This window comes from Oryctolagus cuniculus, chromosome 8 (genome assembly GCF_051225735.1).
Source record: "Oryctolagus cuniculus isolate XC-2025 breed Fujian yellow rabbit chromosome 8, ASM5122573v1, whole genome shotgun sequence".
NCBI lineage: Eukaryota > Metazoa > Chordata > Mammalia > Lagomorpha > Leporidae > Oryctolagus > Oryctolagus cuniculus.
The window spans coordinates 121,339,600-121,359,724 of NC_142874.1; the positions used below are offsets into that span (position 1 = coordinate 121,339,600).

Sequence of the window (20,125 nt, forward strand, 5' to 3'; positions counted from 1 at the left end):
CACAAATATATACTCACCAAAATGATATAATAATGAAAGTCATTATTCCTAGGGATAGAAAGCAGACAACTGAGGATTTGGGGATGAGAGGAAAATCTTAAAAACAAAACAAAACAAAGCCACTGTATAACCTCTTACATTGTTTAAATTTTTGCTGCAAACATGTCTTTTCTCAATAAATGTAACACATGTATCTATTCGCTGGGGTATGTTTGGTAAGAAACAGCAAATTGAACAAAATCATGAGACAGAACTAGGGTCTTTATTGACAAGATGGCCCCAGGAGTATAATAATTTGAATGACTACAGGAGGACTTGGTCAGAATTGGGTCTGTCCAGTGTGTTTTGAGGCAAATTTTGACAACAAGAGAAAATTTGCATAAATGATCTGATTAATATACCTTCTTAATTGTTGACCTGTACCTTTGTCCATTCAGGCTGTTGTAACAAAAACTACTATAAATCTGGTACCTGGTACCTTAAAAGCAGCAGAAACTCCTCTGACAGCTCAAGACGCTGGGGAGTCTGAGATCAAGACACGGACCAATTCAGTGCCTGCTTAGCTCCTGCTTTCTGTTCCACAGAGGCGGAAGGGGCAAGGCAGCCTGGGGCTTCTTTAACATGGGCACTAGAGCCTGGAGGCTCTGGCCTCACATCACAATCAGGCCCCACAGCCCCACTTCCTAATGCCACTGCCTGGGCGCCTAGGTTTGACTTGTGCTTTGGAGGCCGACAGATGTTCTGACCACAGCGTCCTGTCTCGTAGCTGAAGGATTCACTGAAGACTCTTAAGCCAGAGATGAGTGACCGTGGGGAGTTGAGCATTTTAGAGCAGTCACTTTACAGTCAGTGAGATGGAGTGAAATTGGGACAGGCTGGAGGCTGGAAGATGAGTCAGGCGATTTGAGTGGTACAGGGAAGAATTGTAAAATAATAAAATAGTAAAGCAGAGGAGAAATGTGCTAGGGGAAAATAACTGGTCCCTGAGCTCTCTGGCCCATGGGGTTGGGCATCGTGAAGGAGAAACACATGTTCTGAAAGTGGGTGAAGGATGGCGCTGAGCCTTTCCGTCAGTGACACCCAGTGGATATGGCTCAGGGTAAGAGAAAAATCCCTGCATGAACAGGAGTTCTGGAAGGAAAGAACTGGCTAAATTAAAATCACATAAAGAAAACGAGGAGCCAGGCAGACGCCCAGGCCAAGACCACACCCACGATGACCCAATGAAGAGAGGCTGGCGGAGCTGGCAGGCAGCAGCAGGCAGGGGTCTGAGATGTCTGGTGGATTAATACTTCCAGGAAGAGGCACATCGCTCACACCCAGAAGCACACAGAGGGTCTCTGGAGACTTCATGTCTGGGCATTCTATGGAGGCTGGGTGTGGCCAGGGTGGGACTTTTCCTGCTAACTGGAGCAGATGTGGAGGAGAGAGAGGGGGGTGAATTTCAGGATTCTTGGCTTCCTGCCTCCGCTGTGGCTCTAACTGGATTTGTAATATTTGGCAAGTCATTTAAATTTGTGTTGGTTCAACAGCTTCCTCTGTGAAATGAGGTTAAATGTGCAGCAGTTGGGATTTGGGGAGCTTACGTAGAAGAGGAGCTGATAACCCCAGGCTTGAGAGTCATAGGAAAGCTTCCCGGAGTTGGTGTTACACAGAGATTATTCTTCAGATCTCAAAATGTTAGGTGAGGTCAAGGATAAGGAGTCAGGGCACGAGGAACTGAGCTGAGTAGAGGCGATAGTATGAACAAAAGCTCCAAGTCCAGGAATGGAACTGTACTGCCAGAAAGACTAAGTAACTGGATACAACTTCTGGGCATAGATTGGTAAAATGCATTCATTTCCTTTGTCTCAAATGGCTTCAAACAAAGTATCACTGTTGACATTTTGCAGCGTCTACATTCCAGAAGCTACCTGCCCACAATCACGTAGCTTCAAAATGGTAGAACTAGGGTCTGTCTGCTCCAAACCATTTTCACTATAGACTATTAGCTCTTCCCCCACATTAGCACATTAAGATGGGTGGGTGCAGGAGCAGTAAGAAAGGTGTACTTTTCTCAGTGGATCCAGCAGTTTACATTTTGAAAGTGCTCTTTGAATCTGTACCGAAGAATCAAAGGGAAAAACTGAAAACTTATGGGTCATAAGGTAAAGAGGATTTGTGCTGCACATACAAGGAAGCAAAAAATCACTAGCCAAAGTGGTCAATAGAGAACGCACCCCTAGCCCTGGTGTTTTTCTCAGCAGTGTCCTTTAGAAAGGGTCTCACATTTATCTGCAACTAACTTAAGCTAAGTTTGGTGACTTTGATTCTTCATTTCAGACTTGCACACTAAGCCAAAGCAATTTGATGTTTATTCTACTACAACTGGTTCTTCCAGAGCTATCTGATTTTGAGAAAGCCAGGTTTTCAGAGACCTGGAACAGTTTTAGCCAGTCCTTGAATCTTCCTTCTAGAGTTTTTGCTATATGGTAGGCTATACTCACTTATTCTAAGGTCTTTTTCCAAATTAAATTGTTATTTATCCATTTATCTTTCTGCTTATTTATTTGAAAGGCAGAGAGAGAGAGAGAGAGAGAGAGAGAGAGAGAGAAACTCCCATTCATTGGTTCACACCTCAAATTACTTCATGGCCAAGACTGGGATAGGCCAAAGCCAGAAACATGATCCAAGTCTCCTACATGGATGGAAGGAAGCCAGTTACTTGGCCAATCACCTGCTGCCTCCCAGGTTGCACAGTAGCAGGAAACTGGAATTGGGAACAGAGCCAGGAGTCAACCCAGGCCCACCAATATAGGATGTGAGCCTCCCAAGTGGTATTGTAACAACTGGTCCAAATACCGGTTCCCATTCTGAGCTTTTTGATATTTTTGTTTCTTTCTTTTTGCTTTTTTTGTTTGTATTTTCCATGTGTAGGCTCAGTACAGTAACTAGGTGTAAATTTTATGCTATTTTTCTGTATTTTTAGAATCTTTTGAGGTTCCTGAATATGAGAGCTTTATTTGTCCTCAAAAATCTCACTCATCTTTTCAAATATTACTTCTCACCCATTCTCCCTTGCCTCATAGTCTGGAATTCCTTTTAGAAATAGATTAGATACTCTTATACTATCTTGAAGTCTTTTGACTTCTTTTAATAAATTCTATATTTTTCCCTCTCTGCTACATCCTAATTTCCTCAGATCCTCCAAAAGAATTCCCTCTCCAGCTTAATCAAATCTGCCATTTAAGCCATTCTATCAGATTTCATGTTGGAAATTGTGTTTTCATTTCTAGGCATTCCTTTTGCTTTTTTTCCCCAAGAACTTGTTCTTTCTCCTATATCAATCTTCTTCCCAAATCTCCTTCACTGATATCTAAGGATTTGAAACATATTTATAATTTTTTTTTATTTTAGTGCTTCAATTTTAAGGATGATGTCTATTGTAGATTTTGACTCTTGTTTAGGGTGGATGTCTCTCTAAGAGTTCCATGATTTTGGACTATGAGTTCATCTTCAGCACAGCTTTATCTTTGAGACTTCTGCGGGGCTTGTGTTGAAGGCATGCCTTATAGGCAGCTTCAATTTCACTTCTGCCCAGCATTTTTCTGAATCCCTCTCTGCTACCAGGAGAGCCCACACGTGTGTTATAATGGAATGCAAGAGCTGTCGATGGACATATCCTTTCTAGGTACTTCTCAAGGAACAAATTATTCTGCATCCCATCCCTTGTCCATGTTGAGGCAAACATGCTTCCTTATCCTAACGCTGTGCTTTTTACTGGGTCTATTCCCCTGGAAGGTTTCGATTTTACACAAGCATCTTTCTAACATCTCTGTCTTACAAAGATCCATAACCCAGTCATGTGTTCTAATGTGAAATTAAAATGTCAGCATCTCAGTGACCAGTTGAGAAATGACCTTAATGCCTCAGTCTGTATAATCCACAGCAATTACCTGTGAAACGTCTCTTCTATATTCTGATTCATCTCTTTTGAGGGGATTGGGAAAGGATCCTGGGTTTTTTCTCCACTGTCAGAGAATTAGGCTCTTCATTCGAGAGGGTTTTTCATGCCCAGAATTTCAAGGTGATTTTCAGTATGCGGAAAGTTAGGTTATTTCATAGGTTAACCAAAGTAAATAAACCCACCTCTCCTGGAACCCGAAGTCCCACACTCATTCACTCTTCACTTAAAGGTTCTCTCTGGGTTCTAGGGAGGCCCCATTGAGCTGTCTGTCTCTACTCTGGGAGTGGCCAGCATCAGCCTGAGGGCCTCTGAGCACCATGTTCTATGGCGTATTCCTACTCTTCTGTTCATGGGAGACATGAGCAGGTGCATCTCTCACATATCATCAACTAGATGCCTCTCTCTTGAAATTTGGAATTTTATATGCTAAAATACTCTTGGTCCTGTACTTACAGTCTTGAGATAGTTCTTTCATGGACTTTAATTTCAAAGATAATTGTTAGGATAATATGATTATCATTTGTATCATGATATAGCAATGAAAGTTTCCACCTGTTTTCAGCACTTTAGTGATGTGTTCTAAATAAAATAGTGGGAAAGAAAATGTGAACAGGCACCATAAAATGGGTTTCAAAGAACTAATTAAGAAGTGACTTGTCAATTTTAATAATAATAACAACACTTTGTGGTTTTACATGCTTACTTTCAAAGCAACTTCAATTTTATTATCTCCTTTTAAGTGATCACGACTTTGTTAGGGAGACTCAAAGGAAGAAGGCAATGTTGTTGGAAAACTGCTCTTTTAAAAAAGTTACTATTTCCTCTCAATAATTCTGAAAGGGATGTTGCTGTTTTGTTTTGTTTTGCCTAGTTTTCACATTTACAACTGAGTATAAAATTCAGCTACTTGCTCAGAATCATAGATGTCAAATGTCTGTTCTTTTTTGCCTACTCCCCCTTAAATATTTGCATATCTCCTCTCTAAAGACCAATAGTTTCCTCTAAGGAAATGTGTTTTCCATGTATCTGCCTTTGGATTTCTGCTCCGGTGTGTGTGAACACACATATGCAATGATAGGATACTTGGAGTCCCTTTGCATAGTGAAAAAAGTATCACTTTCTGAAAATGGTTTCCTTCCTCATATAAACCTGCTCACACCCTGTAACCACAGTCTTTTGGCAATTGGTTAGACCTGTGTAGATACCTGGATCAATATGATCTTTTCTTCAGCAAGATCTTCTATGCAGGGAACTGGAAATTGAACCTTAGGGAAAGCAAGTCAGCAAGTTATGGATGCTTTGCCATCAGGATCAGAGAACCAGAGAGAAAAAGAGAAACTTCAGGTTGGAAGAAAGAGGAAAGTCCACAGAGAAGGTCAGAGGAAAGTCCTTAGGGCTCCAGTCCTGTGACAGTTCCTTTCTGAAACAGCATCCTTGTTTTGTCTCCAAAGGAACATTGTTCATGTAACACATTTTTTCTCTAGAAATGGCAAAAAAATTAACACTTAATATTTGATGGTGCTTATGTATGCAGAAATTCTAGCAGGAAGAAGTTAGATGTTTGAGAAAAAGCTTAGCTCATTGTTTTCCTTATCATCTTTCTGGAGCACATCCTCATGTTCCTCTCTGGGTCTGGATGGTCTTGATGATCCTTCCTGCCTTCTCCTACATAAATCCACAGCTTCTTCACTTGATCACCCACATACTCTCTCTTTTTTTTTTAGAAAACTTTTATTTAATAAATATAAATTTCAAAAGTACTACTTTTGGATTATAGTGGTTCTTTCCCCCATAACCACCCTCCCACCCAGAAACCATCCCATCTCCCACTCCTATTCCCTCTCCCATCCCGTTCTTCATTAGGATTCATTTTTAGTTATCTTTATATACAGAAGATCGACTCTATACTAAGTAAAGATTTCAACAGTTTGCACCCACAAAGATACACACAAAGTATAAAGTACTGTTTGAAGACTAGTTTTACGTTAATTCTCATAGTACAACACATTAAGGACAGAGGGCCTACATGAGTAGCAAGTGCACAATGACTCCTGTTGTTGATTTAACAATTGACACTCTTATTTATGATGTCAGCAATCACCCAAGGCTGCCAAGGCTATGGAAGCCTCTTGAGTTCATAAACTCTGACCTTATTTAGACAAGGCCATATTCAAAGTGGAAGTTCTCTCCTCCCTTCAGAGAAAGGTACCTCCTTCTTTGATGGCCCCTTCTTTCCACCAGGATCTCACTCACAGAGATTTTTCATTTAGGTCATTTTTTGCGACAGGATCACTCACACTCTCAACTGGTATTATCTATCAGGTTTGCTTTCCTTAAAAACCAAATTCTTAAAAGTTATGACAGTTATTCCTTAAATACAATTTTATTTTAGATTATATAATGTTTAAAATTCCTCTGAGATAAATATTTCAATTCTTTTTTAAAAGATTTATTTACTTATTTGAAAGTTAGAGCTACAGAGAGAGAGGGAGAAACAGAGACATTCCATCTGTTGGTTTGCTCCCTAGATGGCTGCAATGGTTACGGCTGGAGCAGACTAAAATCAGGAGCCAGGAACTTCATCAGGGTCTCCCACATGAGTGGCAGAGGCCCAGGCACTTAGGCCATCTTCCATTGCTTTTTTCAGGCCATTAGCTGGGAGCTGGATTGAAAGTAGAACATCCAGGACATGAACCGATTCCCATATGAGATGCCAGCATTGTAGGTGGCAGCTTTATCCACTACGTCACCATGCCTGCCCCCAGAAATTTTTAAATTTTGAACACTGGGAATAAAGCAATCCTGATTTATATTGAGATCTAAGGGTGTGGGGTGCCTAAAATGGGGTGGATGTTAATGCCTTTGGAACTCAAAATGCTGAGTAGTCAAGAAACTATGCTGGTGATAAATGAGTTTTTAAAGATTTATTTTATTTATTTGAAAGAGAGTTACAGAGACATAAAGGGGCAGAGAGAGAGAGAGAGATATCTTCCATCTGTTGGTTCACTCCCCAAAATGCCATATTGCCAGGGCTAGGTCAGGCCAAAACCAGGAGCCAAGAGCTTCTCCTGAGTTTCCCGCACGGGTGGCAGGTGCCCAAGCACTTGGGCTATCCTCTGCTAGTTTCCCAGGCACATTGGCAGGGAGCTGGATTGGAAGTGGAACCACCAGGACTTGAACCAAAGTACTCATATGGGATGGTAGAATGGCGGGCAGAAGTTTAGTCTGCTATGCCACCACATTGGCCCCCATAAATTAACTTTTAAAAGTCATATAATGTCATTAAATGCAATCTGAAAGTATGCGGTGGATAGATCACGTGCTGGAGTCGTGAGGAAGGATGGTGGATACAGCAGTGAGGGGGTGGGATCCAGCAAGATATTGAGTTGAGTCTGCAGTGAAACCTGTCAACTTCAGTAAGAGGTGTGGGGTTTATCCTCAGTGATGAAAGATCCATCACCTCACTTTCCACTAATCCTCTCACAAGTGGCCAACCCTCTACCTAAAAACAGTGTATAGGTTTCCAGAAGGAGTAGAGAAAGCAGTTCACTCTAGTTCTAAATTAGCACAAAAGTGGTGCCACACCCAGAGAACACTCTGGAGGATGTCCCTGTTCACCATGCTAACAACGGGTGCTTGTTATCCACTGGATGTGATGTCCTTTGTGTGCCATCAGTTGGGTGCCCTGCAACACAAGCAAAGTGATATGTAAATACCTGCACACTGGAAGACCCACCCACAAGGAGCCCCCTTGTAAAAAATAACTCACAAATATATGTATATATATATATATATATATATATATATATGTATATTTGAAAGGCAGAGTTACAGAGGGAGAAAGAGAGAGGGAAGGAGAGAGGGAGAGAGAGATCTTTAATTTGCTCATTCATTCCCCAATAGGACCTGTAAGATTCCTTTTTAAAAAACAAAAACTAAACTCAAAAATAAATCCAAGTGTTGTGGCATAGTAGGTTAAGTTGCTTCCTGTGACACCAGCATCTCATATGGGCAACAGTTCATTTCCTGGATGCTCTACATCCAATCCAGCTCCCTGCTAATATATCTGGGAAAGCAATTGAGGATGGCCCAAGTCCTTGGACCCTTGTACCCATATAGGAGACCTAGAAAAAGCTCTTGGCTCCTGGCTTTGGCCTTGCCCAGCCCTGACCATTGTGGTCATTTGGAGAGTGAACAAGTGGACAAAGATCTCTCTCTCTGCCTCTCCTCTGTAACTCTGACTTTCAGATAAATAAATAAATCTTAAAAAAGAATAAATCCATTTTTGGTGAGTTGAAAATTGATAATAGTCATAACTCAGCACTTTATGTGTATTATCTCCACTTCTCCCAAAATAGGCAAAGTAAGAACAAAGGAAAGCTGTAAATCCTAAGTGTTATGTGAATTATACAGAATGACAAGATTTACAGCTTATAGATCTGAGGCAATAAGCCACAGTTATGAGACTTAAAAACCCAAGCTCTTATCCCATTACACTGCTCTCCCACAAAGGTGACCTATGGGTGAAACATAAGCTCTAAATCTCCTTAATTTTTCCTTCTCATTTTGCAGTTAGGAAAAAATCCAGAATGTGTTTTTTTCTGACTTGCTGCCTCTCCGGTTTTACTAAATGTTATGTCTTGAAAATCCAGAAGACATATGTTTCCAGGGGTTAAATCAAATACACTCCTATTACTGTTCCTTGTGCTCATCATCCTTTCTTCATCTATAAAATCACAAATCTCATTTGGAACTTCATTTCTAGAAATGCTGTACCCAAAATAAATGGATATTTTTATTTTCAAAGTGGAAGACTATTTTACTTAAAATATCTTTTAGCAAATGGATCTCTTGCCTACCAAGTTTCTCCGCAGAAGTGAGAGGCTAGCAATCAAGCCATCTTATGTCACTTTTGTGTTCAATGGGGATATTTGTAACACAGGTCAACTTGAATAGCATTTCAAATAGGAAGTGTGGGGTGGGGTTTTGGTTTAGTGGTTAAGGCACCCAGGTACCAGATTGGAGTGCCTGGGCTTGACCACCGACTCCAGTTCTGGCTCCTAACTCCAGATTCCTGTTAATGTAGTCCCTCAGAGGCAGTGCTGGTACCTCAAGCAATTCAGTTCTTGCCACCATCATGAGATGCCTAAATTCTGTCCCCAGCTCCCGGATTTGGTCTGGACCAGTCCCCATCATTGTGGGCATTTGAGGAGTGAACCAGCCAATGGGGCTCTCTCTGTCTGTCTACCTCTCAAACAGATAAATAAACATTCTTTAAAAATGTGAAATAATTGTTCTCCAAGTTGAGAGAGCATGAGGATCAGTTAGAGGACTGGCTACCACACAGGTGTTTGAGCCCATCCCCAGAGTCCCTGGTTCAGTACATCTGAGGGGAAACCTGCAAACCTGTGTTTCTAGCAAGTTCCCGGCAGGTGCTAATGTTAATGCTAATGACTGGGGAATACTCCTGGAGTCTCTGGAATAGACTTATTCTAATCTTGTTGTACTTTCATTCCTATTTGTAGCACAGTCTGTATACATTTTGTTTCTAAATATATATCTTTCATTAAAAGTAAAAAAGGGAATATGAGTATCATATTGGCTTTAATTGTACCTGTCCCCAGTGTTTTTGATAAGCGTCATCACCCATTCAGCCTCAGGATCCAAACAAATTAATCTCCCATCTTTCAATGTCACTCTGAAAAGAAAAGAGCATTTTGGTCAAATAACAGACATGCTCAATTTAATAATGAATTAAATATACTCATTAGAATTTCAAATGCCTAGAAATGATATGTTAATATACGCTTAAAATAAACACTTTGATTTTTTCAAGCTACATTAATTATATTATTAGAATATGAATTTCAGTCATATCAGTGGGCAAAACCAATTTTTAGATAAATTAAAGAATATCATTGTTTAGATCCTTTTGAAGTCTCAACTAATCAGCAAACATGTTGGACTTCAGGGATACACGGTATAACGTTAGACTCTGGGAAATCTATATAAGCATACCTTCCAGGCTAAAGATTGTCAGTCGTCTATTGTGTGTTCTTCATTGTTAGATTTCTGTTAATTCTATTACCTTTTAGGATCTCATTAAATCCTTATCAATTATTGGGCACAGAGAGCCTAAACTGCTTATCAAAATTAACTATGTAGCTTTCGACTCTGCTCCACAGATTCACAAACTCCACCACTTTTCAGGAACACTCTGAAATCCATTGCACCAAGACTTGGCCATCTTACCATAATCTGAGTGAGAAGAGTGCATCGCAGAGTTTAGGAAGATGACATAATTTAGTATCCAATTATGAAAAGAAATAATACAGCTATAAATTCTTAGCATATTCCCAATGGAGGATAGCTACAAAACATTACGCATAATGGTGAAAACTTGAAAAGAAGAAAAGGAGGTATACTGTCAACATAGTTATCTGTACAAAATTTACAAAGATAAATACAAGGCATAAGCTTTGCAAAAGAGGAAATTAAACTGCCATTTCTCCCAGATAATGTGGCCTGAGTGGAATATTTGTGGCTACAAAACACATACAAGATTTCTTCTAAAAAATAGCAACTGAGATGTTACTTTATAAAGGATTTTATAAAGAAGTCTTTTATAATGGCATAAGTAGTATAAGTAACTAGAAATAGAGTATTTTTGAATAATAAAAAATATGTATGGAGCAAAGTATAAAACTTTGCTTATGGAGAAAAGTATAAAACTTTAAGAACATTAAAGAAAGTCTCAATAAATTGGGAGCTAGTTTCTATTTTTGAAATGGAAAGCTAAACACCATAAAGATGTCAATAATTCCAAAGTTAATCTATAATTTTAAAGAAATTTCATTCAAAAATTATCATTTATCCTAGTACAAATCTATAAGAAGCTTATATGATGAACAGGAAGAGTAGACGTCTAAGAAGAGACAAGCCACTCCTGAAGAAGGTGCAGGGATTTGCCATTCCAGATGCTAAGAATGATTATAAAATGTTAATTATGAAGACTAACTATAGGTATAGACAGATTCATCAATGTGGCAGAGCAGAACTATGCCTCCACTTACAGGGGAATCCAATTTATGGCAGAAGTGGCATTGCAGTGGCTGGCACTTGATACAGAAGTTAGGCTGCTGCTTGAGATGTCCACGTTCCAGATTGGAGTGCCTGGGTTCCAGTCCAAGCTCTGCTTCCCGGTCCAGATTCCTGATAAGACATACCCTGGGAGGCAGCAATGATAGCACAAATACTTGGCTTTCTGCCACACACACGGGTGGCCTGGGTGGAGTTTTTAGGCTCCCTGCTTCTGCCTGGCCCAGCTCTGGCGGTTGTGGATGTTTGGGGAGTGAACCAGTCAATGGAAGATTTCTCTTTCCCTCTCTTTCTTTTAAATGAATAAAATACTTTGTTCAAAAAACTAAAGAGGTTACATTGTAGATCAATGGGAAAATGATGATATTTGAATAAACAGTACTGGAACAATTTATGGCTCAAATGAAAAAATAAAGTGGAAGAGGGTAATTCCACATCATATACAAAATTCAATTCCAAACAGATTCAGGTATTTAACATAAAGGAAAAACTATAAAAACTTCAGAAGATAATGTAGAAGAACGTTTTTCTGAATTCAATGAATGAAGTATTTTTTGAAATAAGATACAAAAAGTGCTCACTAGAAAAGAGTATACTACTAGACTAAAATACAGCTAAACTGTACTTCACAGAAGACACTACACTAAGTTCACAGAAGACACTATATCAATATAAAAATTGAGCCACAAATTGAAATATGAGCATTTCTATCCATAAAACTGACTTGGGATTAATATAATTTATATCCAGAATACATAATGAGCACCTGTGAGTCCATGGGGAAAAACACTATCTAAATAGGAAAAGGAGCCAAAGAAATGAATATGAATTCACAAAATAAGGAACACAAATGCTAACAAACATATGAAAACATATCTAACTATTAATACAAGAATGAAAACTCAAAGAACAATGTGATACCATTACATACCCGTGATATTCACAGCAGCAGTACTGGCTGGTATGTATGCAGGAAGAAGTGTCAATTGCTACAGTTACTCTGGAACACAATTTGGCATTGTCTAGCAAAACTGAAGATGTCCAAACCTAAGCATAGCAAATTATTCCTAGGAAAACTCTCCTATGATCCCATCTGCTGGTTCACTTCCCAAATGTCCACAACAGCTAGAGCTGGGCCAAAACTGAAGTCAGGAGCTGGAAACTAAATCCAAATCTCCCTTGTTGGTAGCAGACAATCAGCTACTCAAGCCATCACCTGCTGCCTACCAGGGTCTGCACTGATAGGAAGCTGGAATTGAGAACTAGAGCTGAGAATCGGACCCAGGCATTCTGACAGGGCACATGAGTATCTTAGCTACTAGGTTAAATGCCTGATCCTAGGTTATCTGTGGTACAGGAGGAAGTGAGAGTTGAACGGTGAGATTGGTTGAGTGCACAGCACATCATTCACCGCTTACATAGAAGGATCCATGTGGAAAGCCCTGACAGAAGTCTCTAAACTTCGACAGTGACCCCGGCAAGAATCTGGGGACTTGAGTCCTATAACTGCCAATAACTGAATTCTATCAATCCCTGGCTGGAAGTGGATTCCTCCCTGGAGCCTCTGGATGAGACATCAACTCAACTGACACCTTGATTTGCTTTTTGAAGCCCCAAGCAAAGAACTCAGCCCAACCACCCAGGCTGCTGACTGACAGCATTGCAAGAAAATGAATAGGATTTTAAGTCATTAAATTGTGGGGATTTGTTACCTAGCAATGAACAACTGAAACAGTATATGCAATATAGTTCATAATTTTAAAAAGTTTTAAAGAAATGTAAAAGTGATCCCTACTATCTCTAAGCTCTGTTTTTTTGTTTGTTTGTTTGGTTTTTTTTTTTTTTTTGGCTGATGTCTCTGAAGTGATCACTAGTGCCATTGGCCCATATTGCACTTCTCATATACTCAAATGTATACTAGAGAGATTTGAAGATAATTAATTATCCACACATCCTTTCTAAGGACTGTGTATCACAGCTCGTTGTCCATGTCAACTGACTTCACAGTCAAGTCCACTCAGAATATCTCATGCACTATGTCTCCCTTTGAAACACATTTTTTTCTTTTTGCAAAGGATGTATGAAATTTTCTGACATAAGAGCACACAGACTGACAAGCTCCTTCCCATATTGTGCAAGAATAAGTCCTGGAGCCCTGGTCTGTCTTGCACATTTTGTAAGCACATGTTGCCAAGCCCAGTGCTGGTGTCTTCAATACCCCCTCACTACTTACATGACTTCTTTTGTGCTGCAGTAAGGACCTGAAGGTATCATCTGGACATTTTTAATCAATTTTGGAGAAATAAAATTGGAATATATCTGAATACACTGACATCGCAATTCTTGAGATTCATAGAAATCAGCTGCATGAGAAAAGGATATAAAAATCCTCAGTGAGGACAAAGACAGCCACATTGTACTAATCTTTACTAGAAATCTGAAATTAGTGCAGTAAGATACTCAACTGGACTCACAAATTCAGTACTGACAGAAACACTTAGGGAGACTATCATTCAGCCCTAATCATATGCTGTTATTATGATCAATGAACACTTAATTGTAGGTGCAATAGACCAGTAATTCATTGCTTAAAACCATGCATGATCAATGAGATAACACATTTAATGGTAAAATCAACTTGATTCCCTTCCATGAAAAGTTGTAAACATAGAGAAAACGTGTGAACTTTATCAAATGAAAACAGCAGTTTCCATCTGCCTTACCCCACCAAAATAAGCCCCCAAACCTCTTTGCAGTCATGCTTTTGCTAGCATCTCTAATAAGAAAAGCACAGATTCATACAGCCAGATGTTTGCAGAAACTTAAACACATGTTTTCATTTGAGTCACCAAGAAATTCTTTGTGTACCATCTAAACATATCTCATTTCAGGGTTTAATTATACAGTTTTTGCATTCTCCTTATTGCCATATATAAACTTGTAAGATGTGGGATCTGTGCTAAAATTTTCTGGTGCCCCGAAAGAAAAGATGAAAGCCACAGCTGACTTACCAAAGATGCCCAGGACAAGGGCAGCTAGCAGGAGGGGTGCTGGTGAACTCCCTAAAGCCATGTCTGACCTTGATCTTGACCCTGGTGTAGATGGTGGAATCAGCAGTACAGCACACTACTACGTGCTCTCTATAAACTTGAGGGGTTTTGGTTGCTCTTATTGCATTTGCACTCCTGATTGAAGAATGAAAGGTACAGTTTATAGAGTGGCATGCTTGCCCCTTATGAGCCAATAAGGAAGCTAGGCTTGGTTTCCAAACTCTCTTTTAACTGGCAGGCGTGAGGCAGAATGAAACGGCTTGATGAATAAAGAAATCAATGTATTATTTCCTGGGAGTGAAACTGCATAACTGTGAAGGGATGGGTTCAGCGCCAGTTGCAGTTAGTGGTAACACAGACATGAGTCATGTGAGCATCTGTGCATTTATATAAAGACCATGTTTGCACAAAGGAGGGAATTCAAGTGATTTAAGATTATTTTTCCTCAGTCAATATTTGCTTTTGGCTTTTGTACCTATTTCGCATAATCCCATTAAGGTCTTAATAGAATTTGCCAGGCTGAAACTATACTTAGAGCAAAAATAAGCTATCAAAAATTGGAGTTCAGATGATAAATTTTGTCATGTCCAGAATAGCAAACTACAGTTTACTCATGGTTTGAAGGTGGCCGGTTCCATAGGCCAGAAGCTGTACTAAGTAACAGTGAACTGTGAGCTTTAGTTTTTTGTTTTTTGTTTTTTTTTTCTGAAACAGTGACTTCAATTATCCCATACTGACCACTTGTTTTGGCACTAATAAATCAAAGCCTTTGTATGAGTTCCCTAGTGTTTACCCTATCAAAGTGCTGCAGACTGAGTTGGTTGAAGCAACAGAAACTTTTGCCTTACAATTTTGGAGGCCAGCAGTCCAAACTCCAAGAGTTGGCAGGGTTGGTTCTTTTTAGTACTGCAAGCAAAATAGCAAGAAAATGACTCAGCTTAGCCCCGTCCAGGTTGTCGTGTCACCTAGCCCAACCTGGTGATCCAGAGCCAGAATAAAATGCTGATTGTTTCAAAGTGCTACATTTTGGGGAAACAATAAATAACTGATAGAGTCACTTAGCAGGCCACATAAAGCTGCTGAACAGGTTTCTTATTTCAAATTGCTTAGCTACAATATTCACAATATTCCCCTCAGTGTATCCTGCAGGTGTTCCTGGTACGCATGGCTATTAGTAATTTGTACCCTGAGACTGGTTCTCCAAATTTTAAAAAGCCAAGATTCTAGGGAAGAATTCTCTTTAGCAATCATGAGAATGTGGTTTAATGTAAATGGCCTTGAACTAAATACCAGAAATCAGAGTTCTGGCCCAGTGTTGCAATAAAATAGTTATATCATTTGGTAACTATAAAGTGGTGTCTGAGCCTCTACGGCCCCATAGATAGAATGAGAAGATTATTTGTGTGTGGGTGTACGTGTGTGTTTGTGTGATCTCTCGGGTTTTGAACGGAACTCCTGCCTGGCTGCCAAGAGCCCAGTCCTTAATCTTAATATTTGACTTGTTTTTTTCCTGTCCAGTCTATCTGGTTTCTTTTATCAGAGAATTGTTGAAAACAATGGGAACGAATCCAGCTGCTCTTCACTTAATATCTTTATCACTTTTAATGTGGAGGACGTGGCATCCGCAGCACGCCAGCCTGCTCCCAGGGAAGAGACGGGCCTGGTTGTGGTTTAAGAGACTCTTTCCCTTGACCTTAAGGCCTATGGGTCAAGCTCTTAGGTTTTAAGCTAAGGCCAGCCAAGGAAGAGAAATCACAGCTTGATGCCTGGCTCCCTGGGTGATTTAGAACACTAATGTAAATACAGTAGCTCTAATTTCTTGGAATTTGAAATTGGTTCTTATTTTCTGCAGAATCAAAAGGAAAAAGCTCACCATAGCACCTTGAGAGGTGCAGTGCAGTGCTCACTTCTACTCAGCAATGTTCTATGTTCTCCCATCAGTGTTCACTCTTTCCCTGCCTCACTTCAGATATCTCTAGTATTATACTCTTTAATGTCATTTTCCAAGTAGAGTCCAAGATGTGCACAAGTTTATCTTGGAGATGACCATAAAAACACAAAATGAGGGAGTAGAGAAAATCAGGGTAAGTAGTTAATAGAGAAAATACATATATTTTTAAGACACAATAGATGAGATGTCATTGCAGGCCACTAGGATTGACCTTGCCAGAGAACCTCTGGGAGCCTCTGTAAAACGTCCCTCAGAATTGTCCCTCTAAGGCTTCCATATCCAGCCACCTTGCAGTAAAACAGAATAGCCAACTTTCCTTCCATAAACAAGCAGAAAACCCAACAAAAATGCGAAACAGCTGTCCTTAAGACAAAGACATTGGCCAACAGGCATCAGAAGGACTAGGATTCCTGAGAAGAGGAAATAAACAAAGTTAGGTCCATGATCACCCTGCACTTTCTGCTGGAGCAGTTTGACCACTATGCAAGGAGGGGAATCCCAGGCTGACCTTGGTGGTCTTGCTGAGTTGAGGAGACACAGATTTGAATCCGGGAAAACTTGGGTAGAAAGAAGTTATAGAATCGTTGCAGAAAGGGGAGATCTGTGCAGGAAAACAGAACTCCAGAAATCCGCATTGAAGTTCCCTTAGGTCTCTTTGAATAATGTTAAGTCACACTTCATAGAGTGAAACACTCTACATCAGAGAGTTACCAGTGGTTTCTGAGCTGAACAATTCTCAGACTTCACATGGAGCCGGCAGATGTTTAAGGTCTGGCCTGTCAGGGTACAGAGAATATGTGAGCACTCAGGATTCAGTAGAACAGAAGGGACATGTCTTACAGTCTACCTGCACATGACTCAGAACAAAGGACATGCACTGGACCACCCTGACAAACTCAAAACAAGCTGCAGAAAGATCAAGGTGACAGTCTAGTTAGAGCAGAAACTTAAACTCTAAAGAAAGAAAAACAAAACCTTGGCATTCAGCAAGGTAAACGTCTAAATTTCCTACTTTCAATCAAAAATTACTATACCTGCCAAGAAGTAGAATAGCATGAACCATAACAAGGAAAAAATAGTCAATAAAATAGATTCAGAAATGGCAGAATGAGGACAGGTATTTGGCCTAGTGGTTAAGATGCCAGTGAGAATGCCCACATCCCAAATGCAGTGCGTGGGTATGAGTCCTGATTCAGTTCCCAACTCCAGCTTCCTACTAATGAGCACTCTAGGTTGCAGCAGGTAATGACTCAAATACTTGGGTCCTTGCCACTAATCATCCAGGTCTAGACCTGGCCTTTGCAGGCATTTAGGGAGTGAACCAACAGATGAAAGCATCCTCTCTCTCTTTCTCAAATAATAAGTAAGTAAGTAAATATATACATACATACATACATACATACATACATACATACATAGAAATTGGAGAATGAGCTTCATGGTACTGTAGGTTAAGCCATCACATAGGAGACCAGCATCCCATATCAAAGCATCAGTTTAAGTCCTGGATGCTCTCTTTCTGATCCAGCTCCCTGCTAGTGTGCCTGGGAAAGTAATAGAATACTGTCCAAGTACTTGGTCCCCTGCCACCAACCGGGAGATAGGTTTGGAGCTCCAGGATCCCGGCTTCAGCCTGGCCCAGTTCTGGCTTTGTGGTCATTTGGAGAGTGAATTAGCAAATGTAAAAACCTCCTTGTCTCTCTGTCTCTCCATTTCTCTCTGTCCATCTGCCTTTCAAAGAAACAAATCTTAAAAAAAATGCAGAATTATAGAATTAATAGATTAGGATTTTAAAAGTAGCTGTTATAAATATACTCAAGGATTTAAAAGTAAAAATATAATGAAAAGAGAAATTTTTATATATTTTATTTGTTAAAAATAAATCTTTATTTGATTTCAAATTGACTTATTTTATTTTATAATCTGAGTACTTCAAGAAGTTATATGGAAATGGAAATAAAATATAAGTTAATTTTGTTGCAAATAGTTTTTGAAATTCATGCATATCAAAGACCTTCAAAAGGTCCATGGGAAACACATATTATTAAAAAACTATAGGGGCCAGCGCTGTGTTGCAGTAGGTTTAAGCCCTGGCCTGAACCACTGGCATTCCATATGGGTGCTGGTTCTAGTCCTGGCTGCTCCATTTCCAATCCAGCTCTCTGCTATGGCCTGGGAAAGCAGTAGAAGATGGCCCAAGTCTTTGGGCCCCTGCACCCAAGTGGGAGACCTGGAAGAAGCTCCTGGCTCCTGGCTTTGGATTGGTGTAGCTCTGGTTGTTGTGGCCATCTGGGGAGTGAACCAGCGGATGAAAGACCTCTCTCTGTCTCTGCCTCGCTCTGTAACTCTGACTTTCAAATAAATAAAATAAATCTTTAAAAAAAACTACACCTGAAATTCAAACTTTTTGCATCCAAATGAGCTTATATTTCATTCCATTTTCCACTAACTTTTTGAAGTACAATTGTGTAAACATACATAAAGAAAGGAAGAGAGAAACTTCCAGAGTTGTCCTAACAAGGAACTGGGGAAATAGAATATTCATCAGTTACTCCTGTGCTTCCTTGAGGTTGCCTCTGAGGGCATTAAATCACAGACCATCCTACCTGTAATCTGATCCAACTTTCTCTACCTGGCAGGCACCCTCTCTCTCCCTGGGATGGAGAAAGCCTTAGGAAGAGAAGCAGAGGAGTAGAGGAGCTTATGTTGAGAAGCTGAGGCCCACTGCAACATACTGAACTCAAGGGTGGGTGGCGGGGATCTGCCGTGGGCCTCCACGGTGAGAGCAGAACACGCCCTTCTCCTCGGCGTGTGCCAGGGAGTCAGGGAAAAGAGAAGCATGATCATCTCTTTTTCTGGATCCACCTACGCTGCTGTTGTGGGTCTGCCCTCTTCCGATGTCTCTTCATTACTTCTGCAAGTCTTGACAGGGTATCTCAGGACAACCCACCAAGAAGGACCCACGACAACAAAATAGACCCAACTGTGTTTCCCCCTCTCCTTCTCTGGTATCTTTGGCAACACTATTCAGGAATCTTGGTCTCTGTTGTCAATGCTGTTGCTGGCTAATGGGCTTTTGAAGTTGTGATGTGTCACACAATATCCTTTTCCTATTTCCTTCACCCCACGACCACCAACTCACACACCCCCATGTCCCGCTTCCAGCCATAAGACCCTGAGGAGTGGGAAACTGCCTTGCATTTGCAAGGTGTCAGAACAACAGCTTACATATCCACTTGATCTAAGCCTGAGACCAGCTGATGTCCCTGGAGTTGGCTTGAAGATCAATAGCAAGAACCAGATTTCCAGAGCCATGAATAACATTAAATCCCTGAACACTTCAGAAAGTGCACTCTGCTATTGTCATTCTATAGAATGTGAGATGAGGTTTGATTGAGATCAAGAAAACTCTCCCAAGATCACAGTGATAGTGCTGGAATTGACTCCAAAACCAGTCTGAGCTTTGAAACCAGTCTAACCACTCTATGAATTAAAACATCCCCTTTGTTTTTGCTGTGTCCTATGTTCCTTACTGACCACAGCTAAGTAGCCAGTGCAGCAAGCTCCAGACAATGTTTGAGGGTAAAGATTGGCCTTAGGTGTGAAACTTGGCCTCAGGTAACCCTGGGGCCTCCTAACAAGCAAATATCTTCCAGGGTCCTTTACTCTAACTTAGAGTTAGGGGATGAGTGCTCGGCTCTATGGAGCTTCTAGAATGGTTTGCATTTACTTATTTATGTATACTTTATACATTTTCTTCATTGTCATCTCATTCATAATTAATAACCTTGGGGAAATAAAAAGATTATTTTAGTATCCTAGATGACGATAAAAGCTCATTGATGTCATTTCTTGCTCCTTAAGGCCTTACTTACCCAATTAACTTGGGATGAGCCAGATTTTGATCTAAGTATTAAGGCTGCCATCCTTGCTTTTTTTCCCTCTGCTGGAGGCACTTACCCAGGAATGAACCCTGAACCAGAGATAAGTACACGTCCCACACACATACCAACAGTTCTCTTTTTCAGGTTTGGAGTGCAATTTCTTTTAGATTATTGTAATCTTTTCCTTTTGACATGA

General features: G+C 40.3%; 1 protein-coding gene and 1 long non-coding RNA gene across 2 annotated transcripts in view; one reads left to right on the forward strand and one right to left on the reverse strand.

The window, feature by feature from the left end:
• LOC103350774 (uncharacterized) overlaps positions 1-20,125 on the forward strand; it is a 170,260-nt gene that overhangs the window by 62,455 nt on the left and 87,680 nt on the right. The window lies entirely within an intron of this gene.
• Positions 7,482-14,220, reverse strand: LOC127483196 (interleukin-8-like). Its single transcript, XM_051819710.3, has 4 exons — positions 14,056-14,220; positions 13,278-13,407; positions 9,561-9,644; positions 7,482-7,631 (listed from the first exon to the last, which is right to left on the reverse strand). Exons 1-4 carry the CDS (start codon positions 14,114-14,116, stop codon positions 7,619-7,621), a joined length of 288 nt encoding a protein of 95 aa, XP_051675670.1. The 5' UTR covers positions 14,117-14,220; the 3' UTR covers positions 7,482-7,618.

What these genes read in the sequence shown, in the direction of transcription:
- LOC127483196 (XM_051819710.3), bottom strand. Translation starts at nt 14,116, where the DNA reads ATGGCTTTAGGGAGTTCACCAGCACCCCTCCTGCTAGCTGCCCTTGTC. An exon ending in CCTTGTCCTGGGCATCTTTG is followed by an intron (nt 13,408 to 14,055) that starts GTAAGTCAGCTG and finishes TTTCTCATGCAG; the next exon opens with CTGATTTCTATGAATCTCAA. An exon ending in TGCAGCACAAAAGAAGTCAT is followed by an intron (nt 9,645 to 13,277) that starts GTAAGTAGTGAG and finishes TTTTCTTTTCAG; the next exon opens with AGTGACATTGAAAGATGGGA.